This window comes from Alligator mississippiensis, chromosome 15, assembly GCF_030867095.1.
Source record: "Alligator mississippiensis isolate rAllMis1 chromosome 15, rAllMis1, whole genome shotgun sequence".
Taxonomy (NCBI): domain Eukaryota; kingdom Metazoa; phylum Chordata; order Crocodylia; family Alligatoridae; genus Alligator; species Alligator mississippiensis.
The window spans coordinates 6,864,760-6,881,841 of NC_081838.1; the positions used below are offsets into that span (position 1 = coordinate 6,864,760).

Consider the following 17,082-nt stretch of genomic DNA (forward strand, 5'->3'; position numbering starts at 1 on the left):
CTACAGAACGTTTCAAGGGGACAGGGCAGCATGGATCATATTTGGCTTGTGCTGCATCTGGCTGGGCAGATTTTACCAGCTGCTTCTACAACATGACTTATGAATTTGGGGGAGGGTGCAGAAGTGTCCGTGGGGGTGTCCCTGGGGTTACTCCCTCACCCAGGTTTCCAAATCAAGCTGGAGCAAGCACTTAAAAGGCAGACGAAGGCAGCTGCATGTGCAGATCGCCCACATGCTCCGTAGGGCTTGGCGGGGCTTTGTAAGAACCGAGTCTGGAGTTGGACAGAGGTCCCAGAGAACTCCCCCTCCCTCACCCTACCCATGTCCGGGACTCCACGCTCCGTGGAAGAGACAAAGGGCAGATTTGCCAGTGTCACCTCAGCCCCTTTTAAGTCTAAACGCGAATGAAATGTAGAGACCAGCCCATGGGAGAAAGACCAAATGGCGCCACACAGCTCTGTTCTGCTGCCGGGAGCGTAAGCATGAGGCCTTGGACTAATCTATAAACCAAACAGGATCTTCCAAGCAGGAACACCGACTCGCCTGGAGCTGCGGGAGGAGCAGCAACTATGAATTCCCTCCAGCTGCCACAAGCCCCTTTTGCATGAGGTGAAGTGAGGCACTCGACACCTCTTGGTTCGTTGTGGCAGTGCCGAGGGGCCGCCAGCACAGCCAGGGCTCAGAGATGGATCCCATACAAACCCCAAGAAATTGCAGGCTCCAGTGCTTGCCGTGCACACAGGAGAGGAGGGTGGAAGGAAGGGCGGCTGATCCCACAGCTTGGGCACTCTCCTGGGATCTTCTGGGGACTCCAGCCCAAATCCCTGCTCAGGCACTAGACACCTCCCAGATCTCAGCCCAGTGCCCTGACCATAGGCTGCCCTTGTTAATGTAGGAAGGCATTATGCAAAGCAAGTATTTGAATATGCAAAGTGCTCAGGGGCACAGCGTTAAAAAGCATGCAGCTTCTGAAAACATCTCGACTGCTATCAAACAGACCCGATAGCATCTGCTGAGACAGACCATCTGCTGCGAGCGTTTGCCACTTTACTGCACTACAACATCCGCCAACATTTCTCTGCCGTGGAATAGGAAGCAGGAATCACACACAGTAAAACAACTGCTCCTCCACATCAATTCAGGCCTGAAGGGCCACTTCCCCCCTGCCTCCCCCCATTTGCCAGCAACCTTCTACCTTTCTGGTAGCAGGAAAAGGCAGGGCATGGATTTTATGTGTTCAGAGTTGCCAAACCATCGGGGACAGAAGTTTACGTTAAACCCCAGATCTCAAGGACAAGGGGAGCACGAGTCCAACCACACACCCACCCAGCAAAACACACAGCTCTGAGTTTTAAACCCCACATCAGACACGCATGGAGTCATTCCCCCACAAAGCTGTGGACCTGACCCTGTCCAGACTGACAAAGCTCCATCTGGATCAGACCATTCTGTGGCTCTGACCTGCTGCTGGGATTTCAACTACTTGATTTCTCCATGAAGCACACTCACACTTTCTTACACTGAGGTGAAGGCTGGGAACAATGCACTCCTCCGTTAAATAACTAGCTCAAGAGGCTTTCGAGAAACGGAGACTCAGCATTTTTCCATCAGCTGAGCTGGCTGGGAGAAGAGTTGTAAGGGCCTGGTCTGAAGCCCAGCCTGGAGGAGTCTGCCTAACAACTCCAATAGGCTCCAGATTGGTTACATCTGACAAGGTCCATCGGGGTCTACAACACTTAAACCCACTGAAGCCAAAGGGGGCTTCGATTCCAAACCAAACATCAGAGCAAGCCACTGAAAACGGAGCAGCTGGACAGCGCGGTAGATTTCCATACTCAGGAAACCTCTTGGAAAAAAAAAAAAGTGACTCTCTCCCGCATTAGTCAGGAGGGAAACTGCAGCCAAGTGTGGCTCACGGCGATGTCTCTCAGCCCCCCTCGCTCCAAGAGCGATGGGCAAAGTGGCAAACTGAGTTTTCATCGCGAGCCCGGGATGCTGGCGCTGTCATCCCAGCTGGCATTGCAAACTTCACTGCACATTTCAAACAAAACCAAACAAAAACCAGCCTGCTGCAGGTCACGCTCACACCCCGCGCGCGCGCGCACGCTCTCTCCTCTTCTCAGCTTATAGGTTTTTCTCCTTTTTTTTTTTTCTCCCCCCCCTTCCACCCCCCCGCACCACTTCGTCCTTTGTGGTGAAGAGGGTGAAAGAGAAACCTGACTTTGTTTCTCTGGCTTCAATTAGAATGGATTCTTGAAGACTGAGAGCAAGCACCCAGTTTGCCATTCTTTCCCAGTCACTCCTCCAAATTCCTGCAGCCAAGTGGTTCAAGAGCCCCTGAATGGCACACATAATGACATCATTGATTGAACCATAATAGAAGGGGAAAGGGGGGGTGGGGAAAAGATGTATTTGTGTTACAGACAAAAGAGAAGTTCTGTTTCACAGCAGGGACAAATGAAGAACCAGATGACTGGACAGAGTGAGGTCACAGAGTCCCCCCCTGCATTGTCTTCGCTTTAAGCAAACCCTTCACCACTCCCTCCAGGTTTGTTAGGGACGCAAATCCTTTTCAAATGGCGCCAGGGGTAAATAAAAGAGCAGGAGTCCTGCTGACCCTCACAGTGCTCTCGTCATTTATTTCTAAGATGACACCGTGTGTGTAAGTGTGGGCAGAGGGGGCAAGGAGGGGAGACGGGGAGATAAACACCGAGGAAGGAATGGTGGTAAACGCTAAATTACCAGGAACGTTGAGACCGCTGCAAATGGGAAAGACGGAGCAAAATCAGGGCACGAGTCAGGGAAGGCTCCAACCAGAGCTAGGCAATTACTGGCCTTTTCCTTTTCATCGCAGCCTCGTGTTTCTTCAGCCTTGCATATTGGGAGTTGTTTCGGAAAGAAGCCCCTTGTGAATCTGAAACTCCCGGCACATTCTGGGCGCTGTGTAAAGTGATGGCTGGCACAGCTCGATGGCCTGAGGCCCAAGGGAAGGAGCTGATTCAGTCTGTTACAGAGGGAGAACGTTTGTAGAGGTTACATTGCAGCTGAGAGCCCCGCCAAGGCTACAGAGCGGTCTGGTGCAGGGGCTTGGTCTGGCCCACATCTGGTGGAAACATGCCACACAGAATCATTTAGAGGGCACTGGAAGAGGAAAAGAAAACAGGCATAACCCACAGAGGCTCTCGTCAACCACAGAATCCAGGAACAGATAAAGCCACCGAGCCCAGGCCACCGCCTGATGAGAACTGAGAGAGGGATTTTCTAGTCCAACCTCTGAAATACAGGGGAATACAAGCAACATGCTGGCTAACGTCAGAGACTTGCCAGTACAAATGGAGAAAGAAAAACGCTGCTCATCGTGACAGTCAGTCCTTCACACTGCGGTTCACCTAGCAGTGCTCACAGTTGGAGGGATCCACACCAAAAGCATGGGCTGAATTAGACACATACCGGGACCTTCAAGGTCGAGGCAACACTGGCCTAAAGAGACTACCTCAGTAAGGGGAGGAAAGAGCTACTGGATGAGCTGAGACTAAACCAGAGGTCTATGTATTGACTAAACTCTCGGTGAGGTGAAGACAGCAAAATGATGTTCTGAAGAGGGCAGGACATGAAGCCTGAAGAGAAAGAGGAATATGGGGCAGCATTGCAAACCCTTGCCATTGTTTATCCTGCACCCACAGCTGTGCAGTGCATCCAAGTTGCCGGCCACTCCAGCAGTGACCGAGAAAGAGGCGTGATGCACTCAGGGCTAAGCCGGTCTTGGCGCAGCTTCTGGAAAGCATTCTGCACCCTTCTGCAAAGCCTTGCTTTTCTCACGGTGTTCAGAGTTTCGCTGGTGACAAATCCTCAGATTCCAGCCTTTACAAACCACAGCCACTCTCGGCACCCGAAGAACTAGGCAGAGCCGAGCACGCCTGGTAGAGAGGCTCCAAATTCGCATTCATTCCTCTGGCAGGTCTAGAGGACCCAGGACGGTGGGGGTGAAACTCAACTCGGACATCTCTTCCCCATGCCTGGTCACACCTGCTGGCATTGCTTTGCCCAGCTGCTCAAGGCTCAGCTTTGCTCCCTACAAAGGCATTCTGCTCACTCGCTCTGAAGACCATCAGCTGGCTGGGTTTCAAGCCTTCCATCCCCCAGGCACCACACACTCAGCTGGGGTCAGGAGGCCAGCGGCCCTGCTTACACATTTCTCAACTACCCCAGCCTGTTACCTGCTTGAATGCTAGCTCTTCCAAGCTCTGAAATCTCACTCCTCCATCCTGGATGGGTCCCCACGCTGCCCTGCACCTAGGATGTCCCAATCAAAGTGGAGCCATAGTGCACTGCAGCGACTTGCATTTGACAGCTCATTGATTTGCCTCTGTCCAGAGGCGATCTCATGCTGGACTTCACTGTGGGATTGTATTTAGCAGCAAACCCAGTGGTCACCTAAACTCCCACCACTCTGCTCTTAAGTCCAGTTTCCAAACCAGAAATCTAAGGTTCACACAGACAAGAACTACAAGGAGAGAAGAAACAGGAGGCTAAAGTATTTTGGGGGTGAGAGGGGAATGAATGCAGCCAAGTACATGGGTGTTGTGTCCAGAAAGCACTTGTTGGGGATGGGAGGGGGACCCCAACACAACGAATCATCGCTTACACTTAGTCCTCCCCACTCCCCATGCAGCCTATACCATCAACGCGGCCATGCACAGACCATTAGGTAGAGAGCCTCCTTCTCCAAGCGACCCAGGGGCAGGGAGGTGGAGGCCTAGCTTCCAGCACCCTTGTGTTAAAATGGCCATGACTGCCAGCACTATTCTTCACCTTGTCACTTCTCGTTATCCTAAACCAACAGGCCTGCATTCACAGCTCGAGTCAGAAACTGGTGACGTCGTCCTCTTCAGGGATGGGGGGAAGAGAGCAGCGTGGGGACGCCCGAGCCATAGCTGGATGCTGCACTGTGCACTGACGAGAGCCATGGGTATCCTGCCCAAACCCCTAACACGCCAAACGCCAGCTTTCCCCAGGCCGCTGCTCAGCCCTGCACTCAGTGAGGCGCCAGTGCACCCAGTGAGGTGCCAGTGCCCCCACGGCAGAGCTCTGCCTTGCCATGACACATCTGGGTCAAAGTTGAGCATGGAGCTGGGCTCACTGCAAAGTTGGGTTTGTTTCATCACATGCTGGAGGAAGGAGTTGAAACACCAATAGGAGGCTTCCACCAAGGATGATAATTTGCCATGAGAGACCTCAGTCACAGTGCAGATCTGCCTGCCCTGAAGCATGCAAAGGGGTCTCAGCTTCTGTGGAAATCAGCTAGCCAGAAAAAAGAAACATCTTTCAGGTGCGACTGCCCCAGAGCCAGCAGCTGGCACCCACGGGCAACAAAAGCAGTTGGTTTAACGATACAAAAGAGGTGCTAATATATGCAATATGGCCTGAATGGTACAAGGAGCAGCTGCTAAAAAGGAAAGCTCCACTGCCAGCATTCTCTACAGCATCCTACACGACAGGGGTACTTAGTGCCAACGCTCTCCAGGCATGGCCAGGATCTTGCTCTGCGTGGTTCTGCACAAATACAGAACAAAGCCAGGCCTGGTCCCCAAGGACGTGCAGTCTCAGCATGCAGGCTTGCTGTTAAACTGACAGGAGTCACTGGCCTGTTTCATGTCTTCGGCTCTTTACGCAACAAAAAAGCATCAAATGGCAAGGGTGCAGCATGGGCCACAATCGCGTGTGCTCACGACAGGGATGCCGTGCAGCGCCGTGTTCTCTGCACAGAGCTGCTCAGGCAGTGGCTTCTGAGACAGAGGCTGTGCCAGGGCTCTCAGGCTGAAGCAACACCCTGCTATGTGCTGCAGCTCCAAAAACAGTGGTTATCCGCAGCGCTGGGATCCAGGGTTCCCCCCCAGCACGAATCAGGGACTTCTCTGTGTCACTCAAAAGATGACACAGACTGTGCAGACCACCCCCAGGAGCACTGCAAGACCCGTATGCTGCCACACAGCCCCTCGCTCCGTGCGGTACAGAAAGGAGATTGTTTAAACATTTTACAGAAGAGGGGTCTTTGTTTTTTTTAAACTAGGGCTATTTTTAATTCCTCCACTTATAAATCCCGACGCCTTAGTTACCATTAGTCCAACTCAGAGGGAGACAGAAAATCCTCTAAAAATTACCTAAAGCAGCTTTTTTATTCAAATACCTAAAAATAATGAGATTTAAAATCCAATCTCATGAGAATTTCAGGGCTAGGGAAATGCCCTTGGGACTCTTTCCACACCAGCCACACCGAGCTCCCGTTCGCAGCCCAGCCTTGGCACAAGATCCCAGCTCTTTTGTAGCCCACTCTGCCCTGGGACTCTGGGAGAAAAACATTTCTGCGGCAAGCTGATTTTTCAGACCTGCTGGGTGCAACAGGACATGGCGCAGAGGTCTGGAGTGCTGACAGCAGCGGCGGTGGGCAAGGGCTAGCGGGCAGGGCACAGAGGAGGCGACGAAAGTCTTGACCCACGTGCACTCCCTCACGTGGCTCTCAGCACCACTGCCAGGTCAGTGTGGGCACAGGCAAGACCATGCTTACCCTGTAGTGTCTTTTGCACAGGCTGCACCACAAGCACTGTGGTACCAAAAGGATCCAGAAATCAAGATGCTTGAGGAAGGCGGAAAGAAGGTATTTGGGTGAAATCAGAGAGGCAGTCTCAAGGGCGATTCCAGCTGCTGTGGTGGAAAGTGGAGTTAGAGCCCTGTGAAGAGGATGAACTGGGGAAAAGGTCTACAAGACTGCTGGACATTCAGGAGAAAGCTTAACCAACAGGACAGGGGAAGAGTGATGGGACCTGAACCAAGATCTCTGCTTGGCTGAAAAGCTTTGCAGCTCTGTCTCCCTGCAAAACGTCGGCAGGGAGCTTTCCTCTTCATGTAACACCTAAGCAGAGAGAGGCTTTTAGAAAGAGCGTGTTCAAACACTGCCGCGAACAGCTCCTGACCCGACACCTGGCCGGCCCAGCAAATGCCATTTGCAGTCACCACGAGTGCCCCGCAGAACCAAGCACATCTTGCTGCACATGAAAAAAATGCCTCTGGTGCATAGCTAGACGCGGCTTCTCTTCCAGAGCTGGTTTTTCCCTCCTGATCTGCCAACATCAGCATTCCCCCCACTTCTGCTTCCTTGGTGGTTAATATTTTCACATCCGGCGTTGGCGGGGGGTGCCTGGAAAGACTGCAGGCAGAGAAATTCTCCAGGAACAGGATTCCTCCTCAGCACGTTATTATAAGCTTGTTGGAAGCCAAACAATTAAGCCAATTGTTTTCTCTCTCTCATTTAGATATTTTGTATACACACAAACTTTCTCTTGGGCGACTGACCCCTGCTCTCCCTCAATACCGTACGAACGTCAGGAAACACTCAGCCTGCCAGCTCCGTCCAGCTAAGCTCAGACGATGAGCGCAATAATTCTCATCTGCCACATGTAAAACAAAACCTCATTAAAAGAGAATTAAGCCAGCATCAATTTGGAGCTGTGAGTGGTAGCCACGTTTAAAAACAAAACAAAACAAAACATTAACTCTTCCTAGATGCAAAGACAACCTGCTTGACCAACATGTGCTAACTTGTTAATCCCAGATCGTCACTGCTGATTACTAAGCAAACTGGCACTTGGCTGGCACTCTCTGAGCCCAGTCTCACTGCAGCCACAGGAGTCTGGCAACCTCCCTGCGTTACAGATGGAGAAGCTAGGGCACGGAGGGGCAAAGCAATGTACCCAGGCATGCAATGAGCCACTGACCCAACAGGGAGCAGAACCCAGGTGTGTTTCCCATCTCTGCACTCTCCCGGGGCAGGAAGAGGTCCCAGAAGCCCTCATCCAACTCACTCGAGCAAGTCGCAACACAGCGCCTGGGCCTTACGGTGCTCTGTACAACAAGCACTTCCCATGGGCTGTGGCCTCAACCAGACAACGAAGCCCATGTGCAAATGCACAGCTGGGGGGGGAGGTCGGTCGAGAGACCCAGAGCAGAGACTCCCCTGTTGCCCTCACAGTTCAGTACAGGGGCCTGGAAGCCAGGACCCGAGTGGTGTTTGCAACCCTGCCCTGGTCACCCAGCACAACCAAGAAGCAGTCACTTTACCTCCTGATGTAAACTCTGAGGGACTGTGGGTTAATCGGCTACTCCTTTATGAGGCACTTGGAGGCCTTTACATGATAGAAAAGCCAATTATTGTAGTCACCTGCTCAGATAGAGAAAAGTATTTTATAATGGAACATGGGGTGGAGGGAGCAAGAGGGCTTCAGGCTTTTAGGTTATCCCCAAAAGCTCTCACTTCCCATTTAGTAGCAACACTCTCCCAGCAGGAGACTTCCAAGGTGATGTTATACATTAAAAGCAATCCAGGCTCCTGGAGAACAGCTCCTGTGGCACAAGTATGAAGCAGGCAGCTCCCTCTGCAGCACTAAGGCCGCATTTCAAACTTGCAGCTAGAACCCCCCCCCGGGGAACCAGGCCTTGCCAGTGGTACAGGGAGCAGCTGCTATAGAGAGGGGAATTTACAAGTGCGGGGGGCTGGCACGGAGCACCAGGTCAGAGAGCATGCAGTTTACCAGGAGGCCTCAGCAGGGAGGGTGGGGGAGGGAGAAGATAAACGCCTGCTTGATTTATTTTAAAAATTAATTTGATGGCCCTGTGCTGCCAAGAAACAAATGAGCACCTGCCTCTGCTGTTCCGCCAAAGCCAACCTTTCTGTCCCGCTAGGTTTCTCCTGAGTGCCAGGGGGCCCCTTCCCCTTTGGGCAGAAAGGAAGCGGATTTTAAACTTGAAAGATTTTTACCCCAGAGGGACAGTTGGGGAGCTGCCCGTCGAGCTCCCAGCCCCCGGCCACTCTGCCTTTGCTCCCTGCTCTCAGCAGGCCTGAAATCCCCCTTCGCTACGATCCTCCCCTCCCAACATACCCCATCTCTTTGCCCAAAGCCATTTGAATAGGAAATGAAGTGTGGCTCTGCAGAGACAATGGTTTATTGTAAAGTTTTCACTGCGACGCACGGCATAAAAACCTGCCAAGATGCATGTAAACATTCACAACTGCCAGGCTCCTCCGTAATGAAAAGCTATAAAGAACACCCAGGTGGGAAGCACAATGCTACAGGCTAATTAAAGTAACCAATAATATTCCTCACAGGAATGTGAGAGTGTGTTCCGCTCAGTGGGAGAAGCCACTTCTGAGCCCATGAACTCTGCTTCCTGGAGCAAGAGTAACAACAAAAGACAGAGCACGGTGAGGGCTGACATTCCTGCCGGGCACCAGGCTCCGCAGAGGGCGCGAGCGCACCGCTCGGGGGTCACGGCACAAGGCCGGAGTCGGGCGAGCAGGATTCTGACCCCGGCACAGCTCCATCTGTACCAACAAGACTTGTTCGTTAGCGAATCCAGATCTGCATTTACAGAGCACCCTATAGCGCTGGCCTTCGCCCCAACGTGGCATTAACTTGACGAGCAAAAAGAGTAATTGTGGCAGGCCCTTGCCGAAGCTGTAAGGATTATTAAGGCCAACATCACGGTTCTAGACAAAGCAGGCTGTGGCCATAAACACTGACAAGGCATATATTCCTCCTGAAAAATGGGAGAGCCTCGTGACGGGGTTAATGATGTTTGAGCAGCCTCTCACCCTGACCTGCCCTTCCACATATTCCAGCTTTAATGCACTTGCCCAGCTCCCCCACCCCAAAGGAACAGGGGCCGAGTGGCCTCCAACACCAGTTATTTTCTACATCAGTGAACTCTCCGGCTCCGTGATTGCAGCGCCTGGTAAAATAAAGCAGCTGGCTTATGCGTGCTGAGGGAACAGAGGCACTGAAGTGGCCAAGCCCTGCAGGAGAGGGTCTCCTCTCTCTGTGCAGCTGTCAGAGGCTCCTTCCTCACAGCCTCATGCTCTTTCAAAGAAGAGGGGAACGCAGCACTACATGGCGACCGCGCTGTCACAAGATGCCTCTGCACTCTCTTCTCCTCTGTGCTTGGTGGAACAGTTAAGTCCCAGCTGCAACCAGCCCCAGAGGGAAGGCAACTGCTGTGCCCCCCAAATGTATAGGGTGGGTCCAGCATATACATACGGTCCAGCATAATGGCACATAACTGATCCCCTCCCACCCTTCTCAGGGCACCGTATCCTCCAGACAGAGGATGCCCAATTCTTCTCCCCTGTCCATGAGAGCACATTTCAGGGCAGGAAGCAATCATGCAGGCAACACATGGGGCCCCCACAAGCCTCCTTTCCTTCCACACATTCACTGTGCTCTCTTCAGTCCACTCAGTGCCCTGGCACCAAAGAAATCCCATCCCTCCAGTCACAGTGAAGTTGTGCTTCTCTCATCAGGGTGCTCCATCTGCTCCTGTGACCACAGGACCCAGAGCTCCATCCAGCATTTCCCATCATTGGGCAAATTACGCTAAGTCACTTTTACACCTTCCAGCTGTGAGTTCCTGCATCCCAGAAGCACCAGCTACTCTGCAGCAGAGGACGAGCCTGCACACTGCCAGGCAGATGTGTCAGAACCATCTTCCCTGCCCATCTGGAAATGTTTGGGCAGGCAGCCCTCAAGTAGAGCCCTCCATCCACCCAACCTCCACCAGGGTGGGGCTGGCCCCAGACCAAATACAAACCACATTTCAATAAAGAGACAAGGGAAGCTGTGCTGCTGAGTCTCACTGAGAGGAGCAACAGGAGGGCTCAGGCACAGCAGAATCAAGGTGATTTTGAAGCCAAGGCGCTTCACTCATGGCCCCAGGCATCACTGCTGCATTGGTCTGCAGGAGCACAGAGCCTCCTGGGGGGTTGACAGGCCTTACCTTCTTGGAAAGCGAAGAGACGTTCAGCCCAAATCTCTGGGCCCTCTCCTTTAATTTATCCATGTTCACCTGCAAAGAGAGAGGAAACCCCAGAACAGTTAATATGCACTGCCCTCCCTCTAAAATTAGGGAGACCAAAAAACAAGCCCAAATAGGGACCAGCCTACACTGACAGGTTTGTGAGTGCTCCCCACCCCAGACTCCCTTGACAGACTCAGCCAGGACCCCTCCCACTAGCTGTGAGGACACAGCACCCCATGACAGGACACAGCACACCCCAAATGAAGCTGCCAAAGACTTTTTCAGGGCTACTTCCTGCTCTCAAGCTTCAGCAATAGACCCTGGTGCCAGGAGCCCACACCCTGGAAGGAGCAGCATACAACAGCTGTGCCAGTGTGCTGCCCCCCAACCCCGTTACTGGGCATCAAATGCATGGAGCACACTGTTACCATAAGCAGTCCCAGGCACCTGGCACCATGGAGAGAGATGGGCTGCCCCTCCAACACGGACCTCAGGGATCCCCGTAACAAAGAACTGCTCCTCTGAAGGAGCCGCCTGCTTTTCCTTCACAGCTGTCAAGGGCTAAGAGACCAAATCCATCCCCACCTCCTATTATTTTTCCATCGCTTTGTCTGGTCTAACTTAAAATTCCTCCAGCAATAGGACGTCCCTTGGGAGCCATATCCTACAATGTAATGAAACCCAGTTTGGGCTTCAGGGACAAGAGGTCTGCAGTGCCACGGAGAAAAATGAAGTCCTTGGCAGGAACCTGTTTATCAGTTCTTGTTGAAAAAATACCTTCCAAAAACAGAAGCCTGAATCAGGGCAGTTGGCCCAATACAAGACACCAAAGAAATCTCTGAATCTTCCAGTAATTCTCCATGGTCAAACACAGTTACCATGCTGGCTGCCCAGGCTACTTAGAGCTCTCGACCTTCTCTGTATTTTAATAACCTTCATTTGTGCTGAGAGCCAAGGCAGCAGGGCACGGTTTGGACATTAGAAGTGAAAGGTCACTTACTGGAGGCTGTTCACAATCTCTGTTCCTGGAGCAGCGTAAATAATTCAAGCAAAGGGCAAAGACAGAGCACCAGGCACACAAGCAAGGAGCTAACATGCGCTGCTAATAAAATATCTGCCTTTATTCCTTCAGGCATTTGGGTCTAAAATCAGCTTATCCAGGAGGGCAGTCAGCTTAGAAAGGCGGCCAAGCCCTGGCACAAAGGTGGCCATCCTAGCAAACTTAATACCTGTATAATCTTAAGGTGAACTACTTTATTAATGACCTCAGCCCCAAGCATATCCACCCCCATTTATTTTGGCAGTTCATTTATTTCTGGGGAAGGGAACTGTTCTGAACATGTTTAAGTTACTGTGATTAAGGGCCGAGCAGCTATAATTATAAGCAAGAAACATTCCTTACCGTGGGTTTGCTGTCTGCAGACAGACCTGCAATGGGGAGGGGAAAGGAGGGGGGAGGGGGGAAGAGAGAGAAAGAAAGATCAGAAATGGCAAGAACTGTTTTAAACAGAATCCTCTCTGATCCCCTTGGCAACCCACAGTGAAGAGAGCAGGGTGGGCATCCTTCACCTTCTAAAGGGCCACACACCAGACCGGGAGAGAGAAACTGGTGTCTGTTTTAACCCTGCCTTTAATGGCATCTTGCTGCATGACTGATACTAGTCATTTCAAGCTCGATTCCATTTCCCCCTCGGGGCTCCTCACCAATGAGTTAAGATGCTTAGGCTCCTTTAAAAATTGCAGCCCTGAGGAGGTTAAGGGCCCGGCTTCAGCTACAGGCCAGTGGGAGACTGGCACTGTACAAAAAAATAAATAAATAAAAAATTGGCTGCCTTTTGCTACCTGTGCTTAAAAGGCAAGCAAGAGGCTCTAGGGAAGCATAGCCCTGAACCACCAAAGAAACAGACATGTGCATTTCCCATGCCGTGCTCCTCCGGTTCAGGGCTTCGGATGGAGAGTAGGACAAGGGACAGAAGGGGCTAGAAGAATGTGAGATACCGCCCAGCTTCCCTTTTCTGTATGGGCCAAGTTAAATATTTGCAGAGGCGGTGGTTGGTAGACTGGCTCTGCTTCACTTGCTCACCTTTTGTTGAAACTGTGGACATACCAAACCTGCGGAGAGCAAACAGAGCTTGGTCAGGCACTCCAGGCTAAGCCAAGGGGTGGGAAAGTGTCTCATACCTCAAGGGCAACTTGCTGGTGTGTTAGCTTTTCCTTCCAAAACGCTTCATAGGGGCCTGGGAATCAAAGGGGCCTCTGGGCATGAGTAGCTAGCAACGCTAGATTCCAGCTAATGCAACTACCCTAGTGATTCCTGCTCTATATGTTCTGTAAGCTGCAGTAACTCACAGGACTGGTGAGAGCAGCATGGTCCCATACAGGCAGCCCTTCGTCATTCTACCTGCTGCTACGTAAGGATAGAAAGATAGAAGGATCAGTTTCACTTGTATTTTGGGATTAGGTAATTGGTGCTAGTTCCATAATCAGAGCAGGCCATGCTGGTTTGAGCAGACCAGGCAGAAGTGGACTGCCCAAGCATTGTCCTAGGCCTGTGCTCAATATTCTGGGCACCTTTCTGCATCCTCCCCAGCCATCTATGATGGCAAAGTGGCAAAACTGTTCAAGAGGATAGAAGCCTTAAATTGGGACCCTGAGAATCTATTGTGAGCTCTGCCAACTCAATGCATGACCCTGGCTCTGTGCTCCAGGTATCAGCGATCTATCCCCTAGTCTGTTTATGAAACGGGGATAAAAAGGACTTCACTCTCCTGGAAGAAAAGATTGCCCTGGTAAGGAGCAGCTTTCCTTTCTTCTAACATGCTCCTTACATCCTTTGATCCATGTTCCCACCCCACCAGAGCTGCAGCAAGTCTCTGTACTGGCTGCAGACACCAAGGCAAGCAGTCAGTTTGCCTCTAAAATAATGAAGGGCAATGGAGCACTCAGCAAAGACTTACCGAGCTGCTCGCGCAGCCTTCTTGCTCTCCAAGCTTACAGGCACGTTAAATCTTTCAGCCCTTTTCTGCATTCTCTAAGGAAAGGAAAAGAAAAGACTCACTCAAATGATACTGGCATCCAGTTTGGGAAAGCGCATCTACTAGGGGCACTGTGAAACCACAGGATGTCTTAGCCACAAGCCAGGTTCCAAGAGGCTCCACTGAATGTGCAGCCTAGTAGTTAAAGGAGACAACCAGGACTCCCAAGTTCTCTCTCTGTGACCCAGTTCCACCTTTACAATTAAAATAAGAATCAGACTTCCTCTGCTGACAGAGACTGAGGATGACAGCCCCCTGCCTCAGAAGGTCCTACAGAAGGAAACACCTCTCAAGAAGTGCATGACGCTGTCACAGCATCTGCTTGTGCTCTGACCTGCCTTAGCACATGATCAGACAGTGCCCTGGTTCACAGTCAAGACCTGTGGCTGATCAGCACTGCCCTCATCCTGCAGAGAGAGAAGGCAACTGCAGATCACTATCCCTGCTTTATATCTCAGCCATCCCTTAAACTACCCTGAAGCAACGCAGCTCAGACATCTCCAAGGCCTTGATGAACACGATCAGTATGACAGCTACAAGAATCTAACTAGCACTGGAGAAGGACTTTCTCTGGAAAATAGAAGACCAACTCTGTGCAGCTTCCTGGGACTTCGATAACACTGGAACACAACCGGCTAGGAGGCCCCCACCCCGAATCTCTCCATATGGAAAGGGAATGGCCATGGAGAGCTCAGGACAGACACAAGGACAGACAAAGGGACAGAGCAGGATGGACCATAGGGTTGCGGGGGGGGGGGTGGGGGGGGCGTTGTTAAATTAGAGCAATCTGCAGCTGGGGCTGAGCCAGTGCCTGGCATGCCAGCCGGGCGGGACAGAACATTGCACAGCTCATCTGGGGAGAATGCCAAAGGCTAAGGAGCAGGAGCCCTGGCATTGACTACAAAGGGAGGAACTGCGAGTCTCCCTCCTGGCGGCAGGAAGCGAACGGCAGGCTCCTCAGGCCTCAGCTGAGCGCCGGGAAAGGCAAACAACTTGGGTTTCTTAAGTGAGAAACCAAGAAGAAACACACTGGAAAAGAAGGGAGGGGATTTTTTTTTTTTTTTTTTAAAAGGGAATTTGTTCACTGAAATTTGGCACAAGCCTTTGCCTAGAAAACTGATACCATTCATGTGGAGGGCTCAGCCAGCTAAGGGCAGCTTGTCACTTCACTGTGAAACAGGATTCAAGCTGAAGTCTATCAATCCAGAATGGACTCCACCTGCTGTCACTGCCACAGGCACACTCCTGCCAATCAGGATCCTCAGCCTTGGAAGGGAGTGAACAAGGAACGCACAGGGGTGCGTACTTGTACGCAGCTGCTTAAGTGTTCTTCACTTGAAAGGGCTCCATCTGACCCATCACTCAACATCTTACCATTACTCAATGGGAACCATGAAAGAGAGCTTGGTGCTTTACACTGAACAACTGAGCCTTTTTTAGCGCCCTAAACTAAGAAGTACCTTGGCCTGTTACGGAGCGCGGAAAAATTCCCTAGGCAAAGAGGGACCGAAAAGGCTGGCATCACTCACCTTAGCAATGAGACCAGTACAAAGGGATGCTATAAAGCATAGTAAGTCATGAATGGTCTAGAGAAAGTCTACAGGGAACTGCAATCTGTCAGTCTTCCCTGACAGTATCGGGAAAAAAAAATGTTAAGAACACCTACAGGGGACACATTTAAAACTTCCATGCAGAACTCACTGCCACAAAACAGAACGCAGGCTGCAAGTTTAGTGAGATTCAGGATTGGAACAGAAATATCTAGCAGTATCTGAGGAATGCTGAACCAGCACAAGCTCTCTGAAAAGGCTGCAAACCATCTTGCTTCCAGGCATAAGCTGACCTCTAAGCAGAAGGGCCAGGACGGGGCAGGATATCTGCAGGGATTCTTCCATCTACCACTGAACCAGCTGGACTCAATGCAGTTGAGTAGGATGTTGGACTGTACAGAATGCTGGTCTGGGTCCAACCAATTCCTATCTTCTTAACTACTTACAAAACCCAAGTGACTGAGATCCTTCGGGGATTAAAGCACCATTTGTAAAAAGCTGAACTTCCTTCCGCTGTCAGTTTATCCTTGCACGTCATGCTGCTTGAACCAAGGAAGCCCAGAAAGTTGGAGTCACTTGCTGCTGAGTCACTGAGTGACCTAGGGCAAAGCTGGGGACAGAACCCAGGTGCCTTGGGAATGTCAGCAGGGTGGCTTTCAGCGAAAGGCCAATGCAGGCTGAAGAGGGATACAAAACATGAATCACATTCATGCTACACGCAACATTTGTCCTGTGAACAGGTCCTGGCACAGTGTGAAACTAAAAACAAGGATGTAGGCATATTTCAGCAAATATATTTAATGAGCTACTTAAGCTGCTACTGACAAAGGTATCCCACAGAGCACAGAAGATGTCACTTCTTTAGCAACAGTTTTGCCTCCCTGTCCCATCAGTTCTTATGTATTTCTCCTCCAGCTGGTCCCCAGGTGGCTGTGGAAATAACTGTAGCCCTAACAGAAATCAGAACTCCCAAGTGATGGCTGAGCCTTGCAAAGACAGGGATTGTGTCTTCATACCCAACCCCCAGTTATGGAAAATGAGAAAGAAAACAGGGGGAGGGAAAAAGCATTAGAGAAAGAGACTGGGTTCTAAGGATCGACACTGCAGCTTCCTTGAGGAATCAGCTGCTTTTGACTTGGTTCCCAGACTCCCGGCAAATGTAAGAAGCTTCTAAGAAGGTAAAGAGGACGCAACCTGGTTAGGGTGACCAAATGCAAACTAGCAGAGCTGTTCCCCCCAACATAACCAGTCCGGGCTCTATCCAATAAAGTTTCACAATGTCTTGGGCAATGGGGCTTCCCACAACTCACCAGGAAGGGAGATTCTCCATGGTCTGACAGATTCTGCACTAGGCAGTCCTATGACACGAGGTCGTATGGTTAAGGGCTTGCAGGCCAAGCCCTATGAGGAGAGACTGGAGAACCTGGACCTTTTCAGCCTCCGCAAGAGAAGGTTGAGAGGCGACCTTGTGGCTGCCTGTAAGTTCATCACGGGGGCACAGAAGGGAATTGGTGAGGTTTTATTCACCAAGGTGCCCCCAGGGGTTACAAGAAACAATGGCCACAAGCTAGCAGACAGCAGATTTAGACTGGACATTAGGAAAAACTTCTTCACAGTTAGAGTGGCCAGGGTCTGGAGCGGGCTCCCAAGGG

At 51.3% G+C, this 17,082-nt stretch overlaps 1 protein-coding gene across 1 annotated transcript in view; it reads right to left on the reverse strand.

Annotated features, from left to right (window-relative positions):
- The window catches only part of SARNP (SAP domain containing ribonucleoprotein), a 37,816-nt gene that overhangs the window by 12,161 nt on the left and 8,573 nt on the right, over positions 1-17,082 (reverse strand). Inside the window, exons 6-9 of the mRNA XM_019490849.2 lie at positions 13,803-13,876; positions 12,929-12,957; positions 12,248-12,273; positions 10,825-10,893 (exon numbers count right to left, since the gene is read on the reverse strand). Of these exons, the coding sequence (XP_019346394.1) occupies positions 10,825-10,893; positions 12,248-12,273; positions 12,929-12,957; positions 13,803-13,876 (198 nt within the window). The remainder of the gene's footprint in view (positions 1-10,824; positions 10,894-12,247; positions 12,274-12,928; positions 12,958-13,802; positions 13,877-17,082) is intronic.